The sequence below is a fragment of the Myotis nattereri genome (assembly GCF_964212035.1).
Source record: "Myotis nattereri genome assembly, chromosome: 6".
Taxonomy (NCBI): domain Eukaryota; kingdom Metazoa; phylum Chordata; class Mammalia; order Chiroptera; family Vespertilionidae; genus Myotis; species Myotis nattereri.
Window position 1 is genome coordinate 75,636,551 of NC_138081.1, and position 21,908 is coordinate 75,658,458.

Genomic DNA, 21,908 nt, shown 5'->3' on the forward strand with positions numbered 1-21,908 from the left:
CAGAAGGTAGGCCATGATGTGCAGTGAGGTGTTGGAGGGGAAGCGAGCCAGGAAGGCAAGGCCCTGCACTAGACAGAGCCCCAAGTGGTGTGGGCAGGGCCAAAGCTGGAAACCCTGGTGGGGTGGGCGGGGCTACAGCCCCGTGCCTTTTCGGCCTTGGCCTTGGGATTCAGAGGTCAGCCGCACTTCAAGAGAGAGGATGTGGAGGAAAGCAGCAAGGCCACAGGAGGGATAGGAAATGTAGCCATCTCCGGGAAACACAGCTGTCACGGTCTTCAGTAACTATGAACAGATAATCTTTGGTCTCTGTTCTACAGAAGAGGAAGCTGAGACTCCAAGAAGGGAGCCTTCTGCAGCACCTCACCCACTTCTCAGACCTGACTCTGTGCAGCATTGTTTTCGTTGAAAGTAGAGGATCCAAAATGTTTTTAGATTTTTGCCATTTTAGGCAGGAAAGAATTTAGCACAGGGAATTGGTGCTTGGGAAATCATCGGAAAGCTGGAGGAGTGGGTACTAGGCTGGGCCCCCAGGAAAGACTCCCTACCCAGCAGGAGGAGCTGTTCCCTCAGCCAGAACTGAATTTTAGGACACTGGCACAGCTGTGACCCAGGGATCCCGCAAGTGCCCTCCAGCTCCCACAAAACAGGTCACTGGGCACTGCCTCTGCCACAACTGTCTGTGCACAGCCTGGATTCCGCTGCAGAAAACCTCCACATCTCTGCAAACATGATCACCAGCAGCAAACAGCCCACACTGCAGGAAGATGCCTTTGCCCCACTTCTGCTTTCAAAATATTGTGCAAGTGCATCCAACCGGCAGAAATGAATTCATATCCAGAAACCTAGCTGCAAAGGAGTTTGGGCAATTTCAGACTTTCGTCTAGGCGTGAGATCTTGCCAATGTACCTCATGTGCCTGGTATTGATAAAAATGGGGCCTGGCTGGTGGAGCTCAGTGGTTGAGCATCGATCTATGAACCAGGAGGTCATGATATGATTCCTGATCAAATTTCAGGCTTGATCCTCAGTAGGGGCATGTAGGAGGCAGTTGATCAATGATTCTCATCATTGATGTTTCTATCTATCTCTCCTTCTCCCTTCCTCTGAAATCAATAAATATATATATTTTTAAATGGGGTCATGCTCTATATATGTGTTATAATGAGTTTTTCACTTCATAGATCACTAATGTCTTTCCTGTTAAAACCATACTTAGAGAACATTATTTATTTATCATCTATACTAATAAAAGGGTAATATGCTAATTAGACCGGATAGACTGAACGTCTTCCAGATGTCCTTCCAGACAAAGCCACGGCTGCAAGGGCCAAGGTAAGCCACCATGGCTTGGAGGGCCCATCGCAGAGCCCCGGCTGGGTGGGCAGGGCCTCCTTGTGGGCAGGGATCAATGGCGGAGCACAGGCTGGGTAGGAAGGGCCTACCTCTGCTCTGTGATTGATCCCAGAGCCCCAGCAGGGTGGGCAGGGCCACCCTGTGGGCAGCGATGAATGGCAGAGCCCCAGCCCAGTGGGAAGGGCCTCTCTCTGTTCTGTGATTGATCCCAGAGCTCCAGCAGGGTGGGCAGGGCCTCCCTATGGGCAGCAATGAATGGTAGAGCCCGGACCAGGTATGAAGGGCATCCCTCTGTGCAGCATAAATCACAGAGCCTGGGCAGGGTGGGTAGGGACTCCCTCTTTGCTGGCTGCCATCAATCGCAGAGCCCCTGCTGGTGGGCAGGGCCTTCCTTAGTGGGGCATCAATCTGGGGGCTCCCAGACTGCGAGAGGGCGCAGGCCAGGCTGAAGGACTCCCCTGAGTGCACGAATTTCATGCACTGGACCTCTAGTTCATCATAATCGATCTCAGAGAGAAAAAGGGAGAGAGAGAGAAACATTGTTCTGTTGTTTCCTGCACTCACTGGAATGGGTATTGAATCTGCAACCTGGGCATGTGCCCTGACTGGCAATTGATCCACCACTTTCTGGTGTATGAGACGATGCTATGCTGGTAGCCTGACCCAAAATTCCAGCCTCCAGAACTGTGATAAAAATATATTTCTGTTGTTTAAGCCACACAAATTTATGGTATTTTGTTATGGCTGTCTGAGCTGACTAATCTATGCTAATAAAAGGGTAATATGCTAATTAGGCCAGGTCAACTGGACATCTTCTGGTCTCCTTCTGGACAAAGCCACGGTGGCAGGGGCCAAGGCAGAGGTGGTTAGAGGCGATCAGGCCGGCAGGGAAGCAGTTAGGGGTGATCAGGCAGGCAGGCAGAGCAGTTAGGGGCAATCAGGCAGTCAGGCAGGTGAGTGGTTAGGAGCCAGTGGACATCCCCCAAGAGGTCCCAGATTGGAGAGGGTGCAGGCCGGGCTGAGGGATCCTCCTTTTCATGCATGAATTTTGTGCACGGGGCCTCTAGTTATCTATACTAATAAAAGGGTAATATGCTAATTAGACCGAGAGACCTTCTGGACGTCCTTCTGGACAAAGCCATGGTGGCAGGGCCAAGGCAGAGGTGGTTAGAGGCGATCAGGCCGGCAGGGAAGCAGTTAGGGGTGATCAGGCAGGCAGGCAGAGCAGTTAGGGGCAATCAGGCAGTCAGGCAGGTGAGTGGTTAGGAGCCAGTGGACATCCCCCAAGAGGTCCCAGATTGGAGAGGGTGCAGGCCGGGCTGAGGGATCCTCCTTTTCATGCATGAATTTTGTGCACGGGGCCTCTAGTTATCTATACTAATAAAAGGGTAATATGCTAATTAGACCGAGAGACCTTCTGGACGTCCTTCTGGACAAAGCCATGGTGGCAGGGCCAAGGCAGAGGCAGTTAGGGGTGATCAGGCCAGGAGGGGAAGGCAGTTGGGGGCGAGCAGGCTGGCTCTGGGGGGGGGGGCATTGGGGCAATCAGGATGGGGGGGGCAGTTGGGGGCAAGTAGGCTGATGGGGGGGCAGTTGGGGGTGATCAGGCCAGTGGGGCGGCAGTTGGGGGTGAGCAGGCTGGCGGGGGGAGGGGGGAAGTTTGGGGCAACCAGGCTGGCAGGCAGAGTGGTTAGGGGTGATCAAGCAGGCAGGTGAGCAGTTAGGAGCCAGCAGTGGGATTGGGTCTAAACCGGCAGTCAGACATCCCCCGAGGGGTCCCAGATTGGAGAGGGTGCAGGCAGGGCTGAGGGACACCCCCCCACTCCATGCACGAATTTCGTGCACTGGGCCACTAGTGTATAGTAATCTTAGGTCGTCTTTGTATGGTAAAATGCTATTTGAGAATTTAGGCATTTTAGTTTTCCAGATAAGATTCTAATGAATTTCCAGTGTCTATTATTTTAGGCCAGGATGGGGTAGAGGATTATCTTCTCCAACAGGAGTTTATAGGTTTAATAAGTTATTGGAAATACTAAAGGATATATATCTATTAGTAGCCTATCAACATTTTATCTCAGTATATCACTGATACACACTCTAATGATATCAAGCACAAAAGCAGAAATGAATCACATAGATTCCAGCTGACATGAAGAGTGTAAAGTTTCCTAACTGTAAATGTCCTTTTATCATCTTACAAACCTTTAGAAAGAGCTAAGGCCATTTTGCTTCCTTAGAATACAATTGGGTAGCCTCTGGGCTTCTATTTTTTTCATAAGAACTCAAGCAATTCCTGAATATGGGAAGTCCAAAACCTGTAACTTCCTTGCAAGTTTCACTGGTTTTCCTAAAGTTACAGCATTGTGGAGAAGTTTTCTGAGAATTTACACATCTGTTTTTACTCTTTAAATAAGTAGAATCTTTTTGTTTGAATGCTCTTAAGCAATCCAAGCATTCCCCTCGTGCCCCCCTCTCCATGGTGCAATTGAGTTGTTAATCCTAATCTGAGGATATTTTTTTCCATTGCTGTTTGAGAGAGACATGGATGTGAGAGACAAATGGAGTGGGGAGAGAGAGAGAGAGAGAGAGAGAGAGAGAGAGAGAGAGAGAAGAGAGAGGCACATCAACTGGTTGCCTTCCTCGGGGGCAGGAGCGAATCCACAACCCAGGTTTGTGCCCTTGACCAGGAATTGAACACGTGAACCTTTGGTGCAGGAGCCCAGCTTTAACTACTGAGTCATGTAACCACTGAGTCACACCTGCCAGGGCCTGTGGTGCAATTTAAAGAACAGAGTAAGTCACTTAATTTCCTTCTTTTAACTGGCGGCTGATGATTTGCCTAATCGGGTATAGACCTCGTCTTCTATCCCAAGGATATGGATATATGGCACACGTATTTGTGTGTGTGTGTGTGTGTGTGTGTGTGTGTGTGTGTGTGTTGGCGTGGGGGGGGGGAGGGGAGGGGGGAGACTGTTAAGACCCTAAATAAGAATGCTAAATCGGTCAGGAGCTAACCAATTATTCATTGATGATAGCACAACTCTTGGACATTTTTAAAGGAAATGTGCCAGGGGAAGACCTGATAATTGGCCTGCCACTTCCGGAGCGCACTGTCACGAACAAACCACCCTCCCCAGTTAGGCCCCAGCTCCGGGGCGCTCGTTGAAATCCTCCCGCCTTCCACAAAGCGGGCCTCCTGGGCGGCCCCAGTCCTTCTAGACGGCGCTGTCGAGCGAGCCCGGCAGGGGCCAGAGGGGGGCGCCGTGGCCACGGGAAATGCTGCAAATGCTGCTGGGGCTGTAGCTCCGGAGGCCCCGGAGCTACAGCCCCAGCATTCGCTACCCAGACTTTTTGCGCCACCCTGTTGTCGCGTGCGCTTCGGGCTTTTGCCAACTCCGGGTCTTCTTCGGCGGGGGCCCGGGTGGTGGCGGAGAACCTTGGCTCGGCGCCGCGCTGGGGCTGAGATCCGGGAGCGGCGGCGCGGTCAGTTTCGTCCCGGCTCCGGCTTCCCAGCCGCGCCTCCTCTGGGGCGGGCCCGACTCTCGGTGCCGCGACGAGTGGGCGGCCAGAAGCCTGTGGCCGGCAGGGCGAGCGGCGAGCGCGGGCACGGCCGCGGCGAGGCTGGCGCGGGGGCTGAGCGGCCGCCGCACTCGGAAGTAAAAGGAGGCCGGGGAGTAGGAAGACGTAGAACCGATCCCAGGGAGCTGCTGCCGAGCAGGGAGGCCGATCTGTTCGGACACGCCGCCCAGCGCGCCTGCCTGCCTGCCCGTCAGGTGCGGGCCAGGTAGCTCCGCTCCCCCCCCCCCCCCGAAGGGCGCTCCGCCTGGCCCCTCCCGAGCGCCCCGCGCGGAAGAAGCCGGCGCCCCGGGTTGACACACCCGGGCACTCGCACCCCGAACGCGGCGCCCTTGAGCTGCACCGCCGCGCAGGTTTGCGAGCCGACTTGTCCGCCCGCCAAGAAAAGGAAGCGCCGTCCCACCCCTTGTACTCTACACCCTGCGGCGGGCGAGCGGCGCGGCCACGGAGGCGCCGAGGAGGGGCGAGGCGCCGCCGGGCAGCGGCGTCCCTTCGGGGGAAAGGGCGTCCGAGAGGAGGCGTCGGCGCGGCGCGGAAGGCACGACTCGCGATGGCAGCTGCTTAGCCCGGCGCGCGCGGAGCAGCCCCGAGCTGTGGCTGCCCAGACGGAGCGGCTGCGCGGGGGACGCCGCCGCTGCAGCCCGGCCCGGAAAGATGAGCGCGGAGACGGGCGAGGGCATCACTTTCTCCGTGCCACCCTTAGCCCACTCGGGCCTCTGTGCCCTCGCCGAGGACGGTAGCTGCTGGAGGGGAGGAGCGGCGGCGGTGGCCGAGGGCGAGGAGAACCAGCTGCCCCCGCCGCCAGCGGGCAGCTTCTGGAACGTGGAGAGTGCCGCCGCCACGGTCACTGGGTGTCCCGCCGCCGCCTCCGGGAGCAGCGCCGTCCGTTGCCGGGGCAACTCTGGTGGGGGCGGCGGCCGACGGACCACGGTGGCTTATGTGATCAACGAAGAGAGCCAGGGGCAGCAGGTGGTGTCCGAGACCGAGGCCCTGCAGAGCCTGCGGGAGGCGTGCGAGACGGTGGGCGCCACTCTTGAGACCCTTCATTTTGGAAGACTGGACTTTGGGGAGACCACGGTGCTGGACCGTTTTTACAATGCAGGTGCGTGTGTAACCCCTTCCCCGTCCTCCGCGGTCAGGGGCCGCTACAGGGGAGAAAATACATTTTTCTGGGCAGCAGGCGTGCTTCCTACTTTACTTCTTGCCCCACCTTAGGGGCAGCGAGCGGCGCTGCGCGGCTGCTCCTGGCGCTCGCCCTTCCTAGGAGCGAGTGGGTGCTGGCGCAGGAGCCCGTGTGTATCGGTGCGAGGGACCGACTCACCCGCGGCCACGCTGGAGCCCGGGGTCGGCGTGGTCCTCAGAAAGAACTTCTATTCATCAGCCCCAATCAGCCCTTCTTCACTCCGTGTCTTGGTTTCTCTTCTGTTAGGGTTGGCCCATATTGTCCTTCTATGTCTACCTGTGACTGTTAGATGACGTTCCCCCCCCCCCCCTTTTTTTTTTCTGTGTAGTTTTGGGAGCACAGAAACCATGACTATGTCAAAGCCAGCCGCACGAGGATGTATCTATGCATTTGCCTGTCATGTCATGACCTCCCGAGTCATTTTACCTAAACAAGTTTAGTGGCTTGAATTTCCCATCTGGTATCAATTTGAACTTTCAAGTAATTACTTCCCAGAGGAATAACCTTGTCACTCATGCTAAACTTGTGTGGTATCTTTTTAGGATTTCAGTGAAAGAACTCGGGTCTGGTTTTATTACCGCGTACACCAGGATGGGCTGGATAGTGTGTAATTTAACATGGTTTAAAATGCTGATAGGCTATCTTAATAACTGAGACTAAAGTGGCCATTAAGGTGATAGCTAGCATAAGCTATGAAAAAAATAAGTATATTTTCAGCCTACCACAGATTTCAGTGTTATTGCAGTTCTAGTGACTGAAGCAATTAGCTGTGTCAGCAAATATTAGAAATTAGAACATGTTACTGAAATTAACCTTCAGTAGCCTGTGCAACCAATGTTGAGAGAATATATACTTATTTATTTTTATAAGCATGGGCAGAGAATTTTGTTTAATGGTGGTTTCAGACAATAAGGTTCTTGCATTTGTGATCACATAACACATTTTATATGCCAATCTTGTTTTCAGCTCTGATTGTCTTCAGTTTCTTCAAAACACCTGAATTAGGCTTATGTCAGTTTTGGAATTCATCCAAAGCTGACTATTTTATGAACAAGAAGAACTTCATGTTAAGGAAGTCAGACTAAATAAACTAGGATTTTCTGGTTCTGGGTGTTGTTGTTTTTTTTTTTACAATCTTGGTCTTCATAAGTGAACATGAGTATAATATAGTGTAGCTTGGTTTTTTGGGTAGCTTGCTATAAAAATTACATAAACATAACTTTTCTAAAAACTGCAGTATTCTTATTCTGGGATTATGATTTGGAAGAAGAACTGAAAGATGTGTGAGGGAAACACAAACCAAATACCTTATTCTTACTGCACTGATATATTTTTTATGTGGCTCTATTAAAAAATTGTAAACTGTGAGCCTATTTGAAAGTTTTCTAACAAGGTTCACTTACTGTTTATTGTCTGGAAAGGGGAGAAAGATTAGAGGGGACCTGACATTTGAACTGTATCTCATTTAATCCTCCAAATAAGCCTATGAAGGAAGTGCCTTCTTACTGTCCTTCTTAGCTGAGAAGACCAAGGGATCATAACTGGCTCCAAGATTCAGGTAGAAGCTAGTCAATGCCAGATTCCGGGCCGGTGGCTGACTAAAATGGTATGATTTGCCCTCGCTGCCTCCATTTAGCTGCGCAGGTTTGCTCTCAAAGTCAGGGGTAGTTCTCTATCTTGGAATCATATGGTAGGGAGCTGGCAGGGAACTTATGAGCCATTTGGGTACAGTGTGGAATAGTGGGGAAGAGTCACTCTAGAACAGTGGTTCTCAACCTGTGGGTCGCGATCCCTTTGGGGGTCGAACGACCCTTTCACAGGGGTTGCCTAAGACCTTCGGAAAACACATATATAATTACATACTGTTTTTGTGATTAATCACTATGCTTTAATTATGTTCAATTTGTAACAGTGAAATTGGGGGTCACCACAACATGAGGAACTGTACTAAAGGGTCGCGGCATTAGGAAGGTTGAGAACCACTGCTCTAGGAAGACCAGTGTTTGCAGGCCATCTCTGCCCCATTCCACTTCAAAGGTCCCAGCTTACTCTCTGCCTAGGTGAGTGAATGAAGTTTGAGCCCGAGCTCTCATTCAGCATGAAGATGTGACAGGGGTATCTGTTTTGTCCAAACCCTTTGTTTTTCTAAACTGAGGACTGCTGAGTCTGATGGTAGTCCGTCCAGCTTTTCTTCCGATTTCTCAGAGAGCAAGCGCGCCTCCTCCACCAGGATTCGGCAGAGTTTTCTGTGAAGGGCCAGATAGTAAATATTTTATACTTTGCAGCAGGTCTCTCTCACTTTTCAATTGTGCAGTTGTTACACAAGAGCAGCCATAAACAATATCTAAACAAATGATCATGGCTGTAGTCCGGTGAACCTTATTAATGGACACTGAAATTGGAATTTTATATATTTCACAAAATATAACTCTTTTTTTCTTTTTTCTCCCCACCCATCAAAAAATGTAAAAAGCATTCTTAGCTTGTAAGCTGTACAAAAACAGGCCTGGCAGGATTTTGGTCCCTGGGCCATGCTGACCTTTGTTCTACATCCACCCCTCCATTTGAAAGCTGAATCATTATGATATATATGGGAAGAGTACTGCTCCTCAGCTTAGATCTGAGTTTTTATCCTGGCTCTGTTCTGAACCGTGCAATTCATCTCCTCCAAAAGGCTTATAAAATTGACCAGGGATTGAATTAAATTCTGATTTCCCTCATTTAATCCTATAAATTTTCAAAGGCATGGCAGCGTGGTGTGAGCATTGGAACAAGAGTTTCAAGATCTGGATTCTGGTCCTTGCTTCTTCTCTGATTGGGAGCAAGTCATTTAAAATCTCAAAAAGAGTGGAGGGTTGGAATAAAAGGTTTCTGAGATTCCCTCAGCTCTCAATTTCCATACTTTAAAATTATAACATTATTAATACGAAATGAAGTGTTTTAGTCTGTGGACTTATATATATATACCATGTACCTGGCCCCAAGGAGTTGCGAGTTGGTGGGGAGGCGTGATTGAAAGCCTGGCTCTAGTGGGGCCTCTGAGAGGGTTCACAGAGAATGCCTTGGGCTCCCAGGAAACACATTCTGGAATCAGATGGGTGATGTGGTGGGTTTGGGGGGTTTAGAAGTGACACCTGAACTGAGATGGAAGGGTAAGCAAGGACAGCTTAATGAGGGCCTTAACATTTCAAAGGCATGTTGGTGTTCACATAGCTCAACTTAATGGCATGAGGAAGAACTTAAAGTTTGGTTACATTTTCACAAGCTTCTTCTATCTATGTGTACTGGTTGGTGTGTTTTTTAAAGAATAGATAGCAGTTAAAGGTTTTCACCAAATTTCCCTGTTTGACCATTAAACTATAATCTGGTTTGTTTTTTAACTACATTTGTCACTCCCTCATTCCTGTTCTGAGGGAAACTAATTTCTATCAAAGCTTTTTATGAAAATACGTCATGTTTATATATATAAGACTATCACCCAGATGGCAAATGCCAAGTTAATATTTCAGGTCCCCTGCAATGTAAATCTCTAGGAAAGCTAAGAGTTGTCAGCGATACAGATGTTAGTTATAAAGAGCTATTCCACTCAGGTACACAGACCCCCAACTGGCAGGGTCTCAAAATTTTTTTTTAATGAACATTAGTTCTTTGAAATATAGCTAGAATAGGCTTTATTTTTTTTTAATTTTTTTTATTGATTAAGATATTACATATGTGTACCCTCTACCCTCCCCCCCCCCCCCCGCTCATCCCCTCACCCCCCCGTTGTCCGTGTCCATTGGTTAGGCCTATATGCTTGCATATAAGTCCTTTGGTTGATCCTTCCCCCTTGCCCCCACCCTCTCCTACCTTCCCTCCAAGGCCCGACAGTCCAATCAAAGCCTCTCCGTCTCTGGATCAGTCCTTGTTCATCAGTTTTTGTTGTTCATTATATTCCACAAATAAGTGAGATCTTGTGGTATTTATCCGCTCTCCAGTTCCATCCATGCTGTGGCAAATGGTAAGAGTTCCTTTTTCTTCTTCCTCTTCTTAAAGAATACCTTTCAGCATTTCATATAATGCTGGTTTGGTGGTGATGAACTCCTTTAGCTTTTTCTTATCCGTGAAGCTCTTTATCTGACCTTCCATTCTGAATGATAGCTTTGCTGGATAAAGTAATCTTGGTTGCAGATTCTTGCTATTCATCTCTTTGAATATTTCTTGCCACTCTCTTCTGGCCTGCATGGTTTCTGTTGAGAAATCAGCTGACAGTCGGATGGGTACTCCCTTGTAGGTAACTGACTGTCTTTCTCTTGCTGCTTTTAAGATTCTCTCTTTATCTTTTGCTCTTGGCATTTTAATTATGATGTGTCTTGGTGTGGTCCTCTTTGGATTCCTTTTGTTTGGGGTTCTCTGCGCTTCCTGGACTTGTAGGTCCATTTCTTTCACCAGGTGGGGGAAGTTTTCTGTCATTATTTCTTCAAAAAGGTTTTCAATATCTTGCCCTCTCTCTCCTTCTGGTACCCCTATAATTCTGATGTTGGTACGCTTGAAGTTGTCCCAGAGGTTCCTTACACTATCTTCATATTTTTTGAATCTCTTTTCTTTTTTCTTTTTCGGTTGGGTATTTTTTGTTTCTTTGTATTTCAAATCTTTGACTTGATTCTTGGGATCCTCTTGTCTGCTGTTGGATCTCTGTAAATTATTCTTTATTTCAGTCAGTGTATGCTTAATTTCTAGTTGGTCCTTTTTCATGTCCTCCATGGTCTCACTATACTCCTTGAGGGATTCATTAAATTTATCGGCGGTTTCCATAAAATTCTTGACAAACCTTATAAACGTGGCCTTGAACTCTATATCCAGTCGTCTGGCCTCCTCCGTTTCTGCCAATTGTGACCTGTTTCTTTGTCTCCGCATTTTGGCTGCTTCCCTGTGTTGATAGAGTGGCCCTGCGCGCCAGGTGTCCTGTAGGGCCCAGTGGCTCAGCCTCCCCAGTTACCTGGGGTGGACACTCTTGGTGCACTCTTGGTGCCTTGGTTGATGTAGGATCACTGGGAGGAATTGACCTCCAGGCCAGTTGGCTGTGGGAAGCAGCTGTGTCTAAAGTGGGAGAATGGTCCCCCTCTGACCACTGGGTACAGTGGCTCCTGGATCTAAGGAGGTGCTAATTCAGCCCCTGCCTGAGGCCTCACAGCCGGGGCCAGGAAGAGGCTCAGCTGTGAAGCAATGCACGCTGCTGTGGGGCCTTGGGCCTTCTCTTGGAAGTTCCGGGTCTGCTTGGCTGGGCTATAGTTAGGTACATTCACATGCAAAAGCCTCTGCTGCAGCCTGGGTGGGGCAGGGTCTCAGGGAGTCAAAAGGCAGAGAAAGAAGCAATGGCTGATTCTCCGCGCCGAGCCCGGAGTCGCACGTCTCAGTGTCCGGGTAATGGCTGCAAGCACCTCTGAGGGAAATCCGCCCTCAAGTTCACCCGCTGCCGCCTGACAGACCAGCCTCTCCCCGTATGAGACCTGGGTCCCCAGAGACTTCCCAGAACCGGAGTTCAGAGCAGTCGGGAGCTTGTGATTCAAAAAGACAGCCGAGTCCTCAGGTGCCACCCCCTTTCCGCACGCGCGAGCCGCCGCCGTATCTCTGCACTCAGCCTCCGCAGCTCCTCTGGCTCTCAGCGTGCTTTTCTTTTCTTCTAGTTGTAGAAATTACACTCAGCCAGCCTTCCTGTTTTTCAGGACGATGTTTGCTCCGTCCTTTGGGATAATTTTCAATTGCTGTGGGAGACGACTATTTCCCGGTGTTTATCTATGCCGCCATCTTAGTTTCTCCGTTCTAGAATAGGCTTTATTATTCATCTGTTTTACTTATAAGAAAAATGAAACATAAAGAAATTATACGTCATGGATGGAACTGGAGAGCATTATGCTAAGTGAAATAAGCCAGTCAATGAAGGAAAAATACCACATGATCTCACTCATTCATGGATAATAGAGACCATTATAAACTTTTGAACAATAATAGATACAGAGGCAGAGCTGCCTCAAACAGATTGTCAAACTGCAGCGGGAAGGCCGGGTAGGGTTGGGGGGCAGGAGGTAGGGGGGTAAGAGATCAACTAAAGGACTTGTATGCATGCATATAAGCATAACCAATGGACATAAGACACTGGGGGATAGGGTAGGCTAGGGGACTGTCTAGGGCGGGGGGGGGGGGAGGAAATGGACACATATGTAATACCCTTTGTAATACTTTAAGCAATAAAAAAAAAAAGAAACTATATTCACTAATCCAGTTTAAGTTATTTAGGGTTGCTGCTTGGAACCAGGAGAACATTTTACGTTAGAAACAGCATTATCCATGGTAGTTAGAGTCCCTAGGACTATCCTAGAAGAAGCCGTGTTAACTTAGTATACTTGAAGTATGAAACCCATTCACTGTTAAACATTCAGGAAAATTATGTTACTGAAACCTAAAATTGGGACTTTAAATATGTCCATGCCTGTGTTAGAATCAGTAACTTTTGCTTTTATCTATCTTGCGGTAGCATATGGGCCAGGAACCTCTCTTTGGCTTGGTGGTGATGACAGCAGGGGCTGTGGTGAGGTCTGGAATTAAAGAAGGATTGGCATAAGCTTAGAATAAAGGCTAGCTTTTTGCATATAGTAAATGTATGGAAAAACTCATTATTTATTATTTTGGTCCCTATTTCACCACGGATGAGTGAAAACTATCATGCCAATCAACAGAGTAGTGTTTGATCTAAACTACCTTACAGCCTCTTCCCACCTTTCAGTCACTGTTTCTTCACGGAAGAAACAAGCCTTAGCAAAATTATCAAGAGAGCCAGTGTAAAGGAAAACTGTGGTTAAGAAGGGATTTAAAAAATATATCCCAGTGGTGCTCCGCACATGTGTTTTCTCTGGCCTTTTGACTTTTTTTTTGCTGGCTTGCCATTACCCACCCTCTACGAACCCAAAGCACTGTGTTTCCATTTGCTTTCTTGAAGGCAGAATTATAATTTGCCAAAAAGAGCTTTACTAGAAATTGGAAAGAAAAGCAAAACTAAGAGGAAAACTCCAAAGGACAAAAGTAAATTCGTTTTTAGAGCACCCATTTCTTACTCTAAATAGTCAACTGCAGATTGCTGTGACTGACCCTGCTTTCCAGGCTCCTGGGGTTCTGGTTTCTTCCCTCAGCTCCATCTCCTGTGGCCTGCTTAAGGCATTCATCAGTTGGTAGTTCAAGTTGGTTCCACTTGTAGGTGAGGCCTAATTATAAATGCACAGTGTGGCCTTGCCTCACCTGTGGCCTTGGCTGGTGCCAGCCTTCTGGGAGTTTTGTGCTGCAGGTCAGTTCCTCTCTCGCGCTATAGGGACTGTCCCCTGCTTCCTGTTTTGGAGGCACATTCAGTTCCTGTTTCTGGTTTGCAGGATACAGTTGGTTCACAGCTTCTTTGTGGAGCAGTGGGGGATTGGCCAGCACAAAGCCCTGTGAATGTGCGAGTCTCCACCAACAGGTCCCAGCTATTTACTTTCCAAGCAAGTTGCCCCAGGTAGTCCCTTCAAACACTCCCCCAACTCACAGGGGCAAGGTGAAAGTTGAGAATGTGGTAAATGAAGGGAGTAGACAGTTGCAGGAACCCACAGCTATGTGGATATAAGGAAGAAAGCAGAAAACTACAGCCTTGGGAAGGTATACTTTTGTTTTGTTTTGATTTGTTTTGTTTAATTGCTGTAAGTGCCTTTATCTTTCTTTTTTAAATCCTCACCCTAGGATATTTTTTCCATTGTTTTTTTTTTTTTTTTTTTTTTTTTTTTTTTTTTAGAGAGTAAGTGGAAGGAAGGGAGGAGGGGGAAGAGAGAGAAACATCGATTTGTTGCTGTCCATTCACACCCGACCAGGGCTGAGGATTAAGCCTGCAACTGAGGTACATGCCCTTGACTGGGAATCGAACTTGTGACCCTTTGGTCACCAGGCCGATGCTCTAACCACTAAGCAAACTGTCCAGGGCTCTTTTATTTTCTTAATGTAGATTCATGAAATTGCTCTGACATAAATTTAGCAAGTGACCTTAAATCAATGGGGTAAGTGGAACATTTGCGGAATCAAGTGGGGTAACTAAGATAGTTGTTCTCAAAATTTTGTCTTGAAAACAGCTTTGCCATCCCATAATTTGGATATAGGTAAGTGGGGAAACTGGCTGTATTTAAGAAAGACACCCTTATTTTCAGGGAGCAGAATTAATCTTGCAAATTTTATTATGGCGTAAAAGAAAAAACAGGAAAGCAAAACAAATTACAAATTATTTAAAAATCCACTGGTGATTCTAATACCTTGTGGTTTTTAGTTGCTTTAATATATTGGCTTTTCTCTCTGGCTGGAGATATTGACTAAAATGTTGATCAAAATATGTATCAAATTATTGGAGAGAAAGGGGATGAGACAAAGCTGATTTTTATTTTTATTTTGTAATCCTCACCAGAGGATATGTTTTATTGATTTTTAGAGAGAGGGGAGGGAGAGTGAGAGAGAAACATCAATCAGTTGCCTCCCGTATATGCCCTGACCAGGATCAAACTGCAACCTTTTTTTGGTGTACAGGACAGTGCTCCAACCAACTGAGCCATCTGACCAGGGCAGAGCTGATTTTTAAAATTCTGTCTAATAATTCCAAAAAATGTTTAAAGTGAGTACTTCTATGCGGGTTTTATTTTGTAGTGTTTTTGTTTTCCCCAAAGAAAACATAAAAGAACTAAAAGATGCATAGCCTAGGCTAATTGTGGTAATCTTCTTAGGGGAGCCAGAGGGAGGAGAGAATATATAAATGTTAATGCCGTCTTCTACTAAAAAGCATAACAAAGCAGATCTGTGTAACTCAAATGCCACAGAAGTTGTACAGGGTAATAGTAAACATTCCATTACAAGCAAACCTTTTCTGTGATAGTAGGTAATCAACAACGAGGAACGCAGCTGCCTTTGGTTTATGATTCATACAGGAAGGAAGTTATAATCCTTTGTACAGCAAATCTCTAAAAATGGTTGTGACCAATTATATTAGTATTTTGCAACACTTTTAGTCTCTTCTAAGAATTCTTAAGAGACAGAAACATGGGAAGAGCTGCCCTAGTGAATGTCAGGTCATCTATTCATGGACTCCAAAACATATAAGACCAAGTATTTGCCTAAGCCAGAGAATTCATACTCCTTGAAAAATCTTGGTTACTCCTATTTCTTACTTAAAAATCATCCAATGAGAATAAGTAAACTCAGGGTTTTACATGTCAACTATTCCTTAATGTCACATTCAAGTTTTCTCATATGTTTATTGTGACAAATATTATCTTAAACCTGAGCCAGGAGCAGGGATGGGATTCTTTTGCCCAGGGGCCATGGCTTTTACCTCCAGTTAGGTATTTCTCAATTTATAGTTTGGTCAAACTGGGGTGCATCTGATTTTATGTGGCTATATCAGAATGATAATATAAATGTATGTTGTCCTGTACAGTGTAGTACTCCTTTGATCATCTTATTACCTCCATACAGTAAATAAATGTGGCCATACAGTTATCTATATTTGACAGTTGAGGAAACTCCTCCTTGGAAAGGGTATGTGACTTGGCCAGAATAAATCAAGTGGTTGAGTAGGAGTCCAACTCAGGTCTTCTGACTTCCAAATAATTCATGTGTTTTCTCCACTGTACCACACTTTCCCTTCCTGCAGGGAAAAATATTTTGAAGTATATATGCTGTTCAAGAGGATCAGTTCTAGCATCTTGGTCCATGTACCATTATTATGAGGAAGAGTCATGGTAGTGACACTTAAGTTCTAGTGCCCTTTTACTAAAGAATTTCACTGATTTCTTATTAACAGTCTTGTAAAGTAATCCATCCGTAAACTGACCTTGTCATTTCTCTCTCAATACCAAAGAGGGTCTACAGCCTAGACTGAGTCCTGGTTGCCAGTTTATTGCCTGGAGCTGTAAACTGGGCTTCCTCCAGGCAAGTCGTAGGCTATTTTCTGGACATGGTAGTAGGATGGGCTGCCAAGTGACAGACCAGGCCTTTCTCTGGAGTAAGTCAGAGAGCTGAGTTGACAACACAGCCTGGGAAGACTTCTTTTCCCTGGTTTCCTGAGAAATTCTGCCTCCTGAGTCTGATTCATTTTTCTCTAGTGTTAGAGTATATTCCCAGTAATTCAGTTCTATAAGCACTTATTCATTGCCTGTGATGTGCCTTTTACTATGATAGATGTATGGAAAAATGACAAAGGAAAAGCAGGCCTAAATCTACAGGATAACAGAGGCTTATGAAATATCTGTTTCCATGGGAAAAATTGATGCTAAGGAGGAAGGCAGGACGAACTACCTGTACTCCCATTTTCCCTACCCAACTGATTCTTTTTAAAAAATCATTAAAAAAATTATTAAGTTACGAAACATTTCAGTCTTAAAGTACGTAAAATAGTATATAACACTCATGCATTCACTACAGAAATATAATAACTGTTAAACATTTGGAGATTTGTTTTCCTTCTCTCCCTCTTTCTTTTAGAGAAATAAATAATTCTGGATAAAACTGAAAGCTCCTTTCTACCACATCAATTTTCCTTCCTATGAAAGTGCTCCTTCATCAGAAGTACTGAATTATAATTTTCAAAAATCTAAAATCATGGCTCTCTAAAATGTGAATAAATGGCAAAAATTTAATTTAATTAGCTATTATTAAATGAGAAAACCACTAAGATATTAAAATTATTTCAAAGGAGAATTTGAAGAGCTGATATCATATACACACACAGTCAGGAATGCTGAAATAAATTTGCTAATAGATGCAAAACTGAATAATGCCTGTAAGGCAATTCTATAAGTATAGACATCGGAGTCATCTTTTCTTCACGGGGGAAATCAATTGTATCTACGAAGTAATTTTCATTTGTATTGCTGTGACAAGAGTTATTTGCATTGCTGTAAGTTTTGTGCAACTTAATGTTTATCCCAACAGCACTGTAAAATGGTCTTATCACCAGGACAATCAAAGGTGCACATCCTTTTAAAATCCGATGTTTCCTAGAGGATGTGCTACACAAAGCCTAGCCCTCCACTGGAAGGATACCCACTACTCTCTTTTGCCGATTTCTAAGTCTTTGACAACTTTCTTCACGGTTAGTCATTTTCAGCAGGCTCTGTGCCTGTGTTTTTCTCAAGTACTCTTACCCAACCTGACTTAAAGGGCCTGTTTTCTTTTCTCAGCTGCTCTGCCATCTGAAGCTGGGATCACCCTGAGAAGGTCCCAGATTAACTTGTTCTAATCCTAATTGTTTCAGGTCAGAAACATGTACAAACTGGATATTAGGATGTCCAGCCCCTAGGTTTGGATGTGATAAGAGTTATAAGCCACATGCCAGAACCAAAGTACACATCTTTTTAAAATAAGATAGTTCCCAGAGGTGGATTGGCTAGAACCAAATCAGAAATATGCCAGTGGGATGGATGCCTGCAGTGTCTTCAGTTTTACACTGGGTAATCATTATCATCATTAATGGAAACTTTAGTAGTCTAGGCTGCTTCAAATAGGCTTATGAAAGAAATCCTTATAATCCTATATAATAGAAGGCTAATATGCAAATTGACCAAACAGTGGAATGATCGGTCGCTATGATGCACACTGGCCACCAGGGGGCAAACGCTCAATGCAGGAGCTGCCACCCCAGTGGTCAGTGCACTCCCACAGGGGGAGCGCTGCTCAGCCAGAAGTCGGGCTCATGGCTGGTGAGTGCAGGGGAGGTGGTAGTCGGACATCCCCCGAGGGCTCCTGGACTGCGAGAGTGTGCAGGCCAGGCTGAGGGACCGCCCTGAGTACACAAATTCCGTGCATTGGGCTTCTAGTATTATATAAAGGGCTGGCAAATTGCTGTGAAATTCTATATGCCAAATAGTATATTACTTTGGTCTTGTAATCTGATCTACCCACATGAACAATATACATTACGACATGCTGTACCAATCAGTGGACATACTTGATTTTATTCACTCTTTAAAACAGCTCCATGAGGCTAATAGCAGCAGAAGATCAATTTTACATATGGGGGAACTGTGACCCTGCAAGAATTATTAACTTTCCCAGTCATATGGCTATAAGGGGCAGAGCCAACTTTTGATCCCAAACCTGATTGTTCCTTTATAGTTATGCTCTCCTGTCTCCCAGAAATAAAATTTCTATTTGAAAATACTTAATTGTCTTTAATACCAGGATTACAGTATTATCAGTAGACATTTATTGAATACTTAGAATATTTTTTCTAGGTCTGTACAAAATTAAGTTAAAAGAGTGCAATTTCTGCATTTTATGATCTTATAGTCTATCCCATTGAGTTCAATAATTTAATAAATATTGGGAGCCTACCACATGCAAGGTGATGCTCTAAGTAGTGAATATGAAACAAATCCAAGGGATTTCCCCCCCTCCCCAGTATCAGGTTTATTTAAAAATAAATAAAACCAGTTTAGCAAGGATATGTTTTTATAGTAGTAACCTTCTTTTATATATATATATATTTCAGCTAACTGCATATATTTTTTTATTTTTTTCTTTATTGATTAAGATATTACAAATGTGTCCTTATTCCCCCAATGTCCCCTCATCCTCCCAATCCTGCCCTCACCCTCACCCCCTGTTGTCCACATCCATCACTTCTGCTTATATGCATGCATAAAAGTCCTTTGGTTGATCTCTCCCCCTCACCCCCACCCTCCCCTACCGTCCCTCTGAGTTTTGAGCATCTGATCGATGCTTCTCTGTCTCTACATCTGTTTTTGTTCATCGGTTTATGTTGTTCATTATAATCCACAAATGAGTGAGCGCATGTGATATTTATCTTTCTCTGACTGACTTATTTCACTTAGCATAATGCTCTCCAGCTCCATCCATGCTGTTGCAAATGGTAGGAGTTCCTTCCTTTTTACAACAGCATAGTATTCCATTGTGTAGATGTGCCGGAGTTTTTTAATCCATTCATCTGATGGGCACTTAGGCTGATTCCAAATCTTAGCTATTGTAAATTGTGCTGCTATGAACATAGGGATGAATATATCCTTTCTGATTGGTGTTTCTGGTTTCTTGGGATATATTCCTAGAAGTGAGATCACTGGGTCAAATGGAAGTTCCATTTTTAGTTTTTTGAGGAAACTCCATACTGTTCTCCACAGTGGCTGCAACAGTTTGCATTCCCACCAGGAATGCAATGAGGGTTCCTCTTTCTCTGCATCCTCTCCAGCACTTGTCATTTGTTGATTTGTTGATGATAGCCATTCTGACAGGTGTGAGATGGTACCTCATTGTCGTTTTGATTTGCATCTCTCGGATGATTAGTGACTTCGAGCATGTTCTCATATGTCTCTCAGCCTTATGTATGTCCTCTTTCAAAAAGTATCTATTTAGGTCTGTTGCCCATTTTTTATTGGGTTGTTTATCTTCCTTTTGTTAAGTTGTATGAGTTCCCTATAAATGTTGGAGATTAAACCTTTATTGGAGATATCATTGGCAAATATGTTCTCCCATGCAGTGGGTTTTCTTGTTGTTTTGTTGATGGTTTCTTTTGCTGTGCAGAAGCTTTTTATTTTGATGTAGTCCCATTTGTTTATTTTTCCCTTTAGTTTCCATTGCCCTAGGAGCTGTGTCAGTGAAGAAGTTCCTTCGGCATATATCTGAGATTTTGATACCTGTGGATTCCTCTAATAATCTTATGGTTTCCTGGCTTACATTTAAGTCCTTTATCCATTTTGAGTTTAATTTTGTGTATGGTGTAAGTTGGTGGTCTAGTTTTATTTTTTTGCATGTGTCTGACCACATTTCCCAGCATCATTTATTGAAGAGACGGTCTTGACTCCATTGTATGTTCTTGCCTCCTTTGTCAAATATTAATTGAGCATAGTGGTTTGGGTCGATTTCTGGGCTCTCTATTCTGTTCCATTGGTCTATATGTCTGTTCTTGTGCCAGTATCAGGCAGTTTTGAGAACAGTGGCTTTGTAATACAGCTTGATATCTGGTATTGAGATCCCTCCTACTTTGTTCTTCTTTCTCAGGATCGCAGCAGCTATTTGGTTGTTGTGTGTTTTTTTTTTGTTTTGTTTTGTTTTTATTCCAGGTGAATTTTTGGCACGTTCTTTCTAGATCTGTGAAATATGCTGTTGGTATTTTAATGGGGAGTGCATTGAATCTATAGATTGCTTTGGGTAGTATGGACATTTTGATGATGTTGATTCTACCAATCCATAAACACGATATGTTCTTCCATCTGTTTATGTCTTCCTCTATCTCTTTTTTTTCAATGTCCTGTAATTTTCTGGGTAGAGGTCTTTTACTTCCTTGGCTAAGTTGATTCCTAGGTATCTTAATTTTTTTGGTGCAATGGTAAATGGGATTCTTTTTTTAATTTCTCTTTCTGTAAGTTCACTGTTGGTGTATAAAAATGCCATAGATTTCTTGGCGTTAATTTTGTATCCTGCTACATTGCCAAATTCATTTATTACGTCTAATAATTTTTTTATGGAGTCTTTAGGGTTTTCTAAGTACAGTATCATGTCATCTGCAAATAATGACAATGTTACTTCTTCTTTTCCAGTCTGGATGCCTTTTATTTCTTCTTGTCTTATCGCTTTGGCTAGCACTTCCAGTACTATGTCAAACAGGAGTGGTGAAAGTGGGCATCCCTTTCTTGTTCCTGTTCTTAAGGGAAATGGTTTTAGTTTTTGCCCATTGAGTATTGCCGGAAGCCGGTCCATCCTTGCTGCTTGACACAGTCGCTGCAGGAAAGAAACATCTGCACAGCATATGTTTCAAGGGACCTGGCGTATATAGCATACTGTTCTTAATATGTTTGCTCCCCTTGGCACTATGTGTTTTAACCAAGGTCACCTCTCCGAGAAAGGTTGTTTCCCCAGGTAAGGATTTTTCCCTGAAGTTAGGGAGGGAATAAAACTCCTTAACTAAGTGCCAGGTGGGTAGTTAATCACTTTAACTACGAACAATCACGCTTAAGCTACATAATCTTTACTCCCTGGAATGGAGATAAGAAACGCCCTAACCTTTGGAATAGAGATTGATAGGATTGGAATCAACTGGTATAAATACAGATGTAACAAGACAATAAACGGCAGAACTTCTCTGGAGATCCAGACCAGAACTTGGCTGGAGATCCTGGCTAGAGATCCTGGCTAGGCTGCTGATCAACTGAACACTGTCTCCGTGTCTTTCCTTCTTCGCCGACTCCGTCCACACCTTTGGGGAACCCTGGACCTGCTGGGGTTGGACCCCAGCAGAGTATGATGTTGGCTGTAGGTTTTTCATATAAGGCTTTTATTATGTTGAGGTATGATCCCTCTATTCCCTCTATTTGCTGATCGTTTTTATCAGAAAAGGATGTTGGACTTTGTCAGATGCCTTTTCTGCATCAATCGATATGATTATGTGATTTTTATCTCTCAACTTGTTTAGGTGATGTATCATGCTTATTGATTTGCGGATATTGTACCAGCCTTGCATTCCTGGAATAAAGCCCACCTGGTCATGGTGTATGATCTTTCTAATGTAATGCTGGATCCGGTTTGCTAGAATTTTGTTGAGGATTTTAGCATCTATGTTCATCAGGGATATTGGCCTGTAATTCTCTTTCTTTGTGGTGTCTTTATCTGGTTTTGGGATTAGGGTAATGACGGCTTTATAGAAAGAGCTTGGAAGTGTGCCTTCCTCTTGAATTTTTTGGAATAGTCTGGGAAGGATTGGCTTTAGTTCTTCTTTGAATGTTTGGTAAAACTCCCATGTGAAGCCA

At 45.0% G+C, this 21,908-nt stretch overlaps 1 protein-coding gene across 1 annotated transcript in view; it reads left to right on the forward strand.

Moving 5' to 3' along the window:
• The first annotated feature begins 5,460 nt into the window (after nt 1–5,460).
• The window catches only part of MAP3K5 (mitogen-activated protein kinase kinase kinase 5), a 177,385-nt gene continuing 160,937 nt past the window's right edge, over nt 5,461–21,908 (forward strand). Inside the window, exon 1 of the mRNA XM_081093870.1 lies at nt 5,461–6,030. Within this exon, the coding sequence (XP_080949996.1) occupies nt 5,583–6,030 (448 nt within the window). The 5' untranslated portion in view covers nt 5,461–5,582. The remainder of the gene's footprint in view (nt 6,031–21,908) is intronic.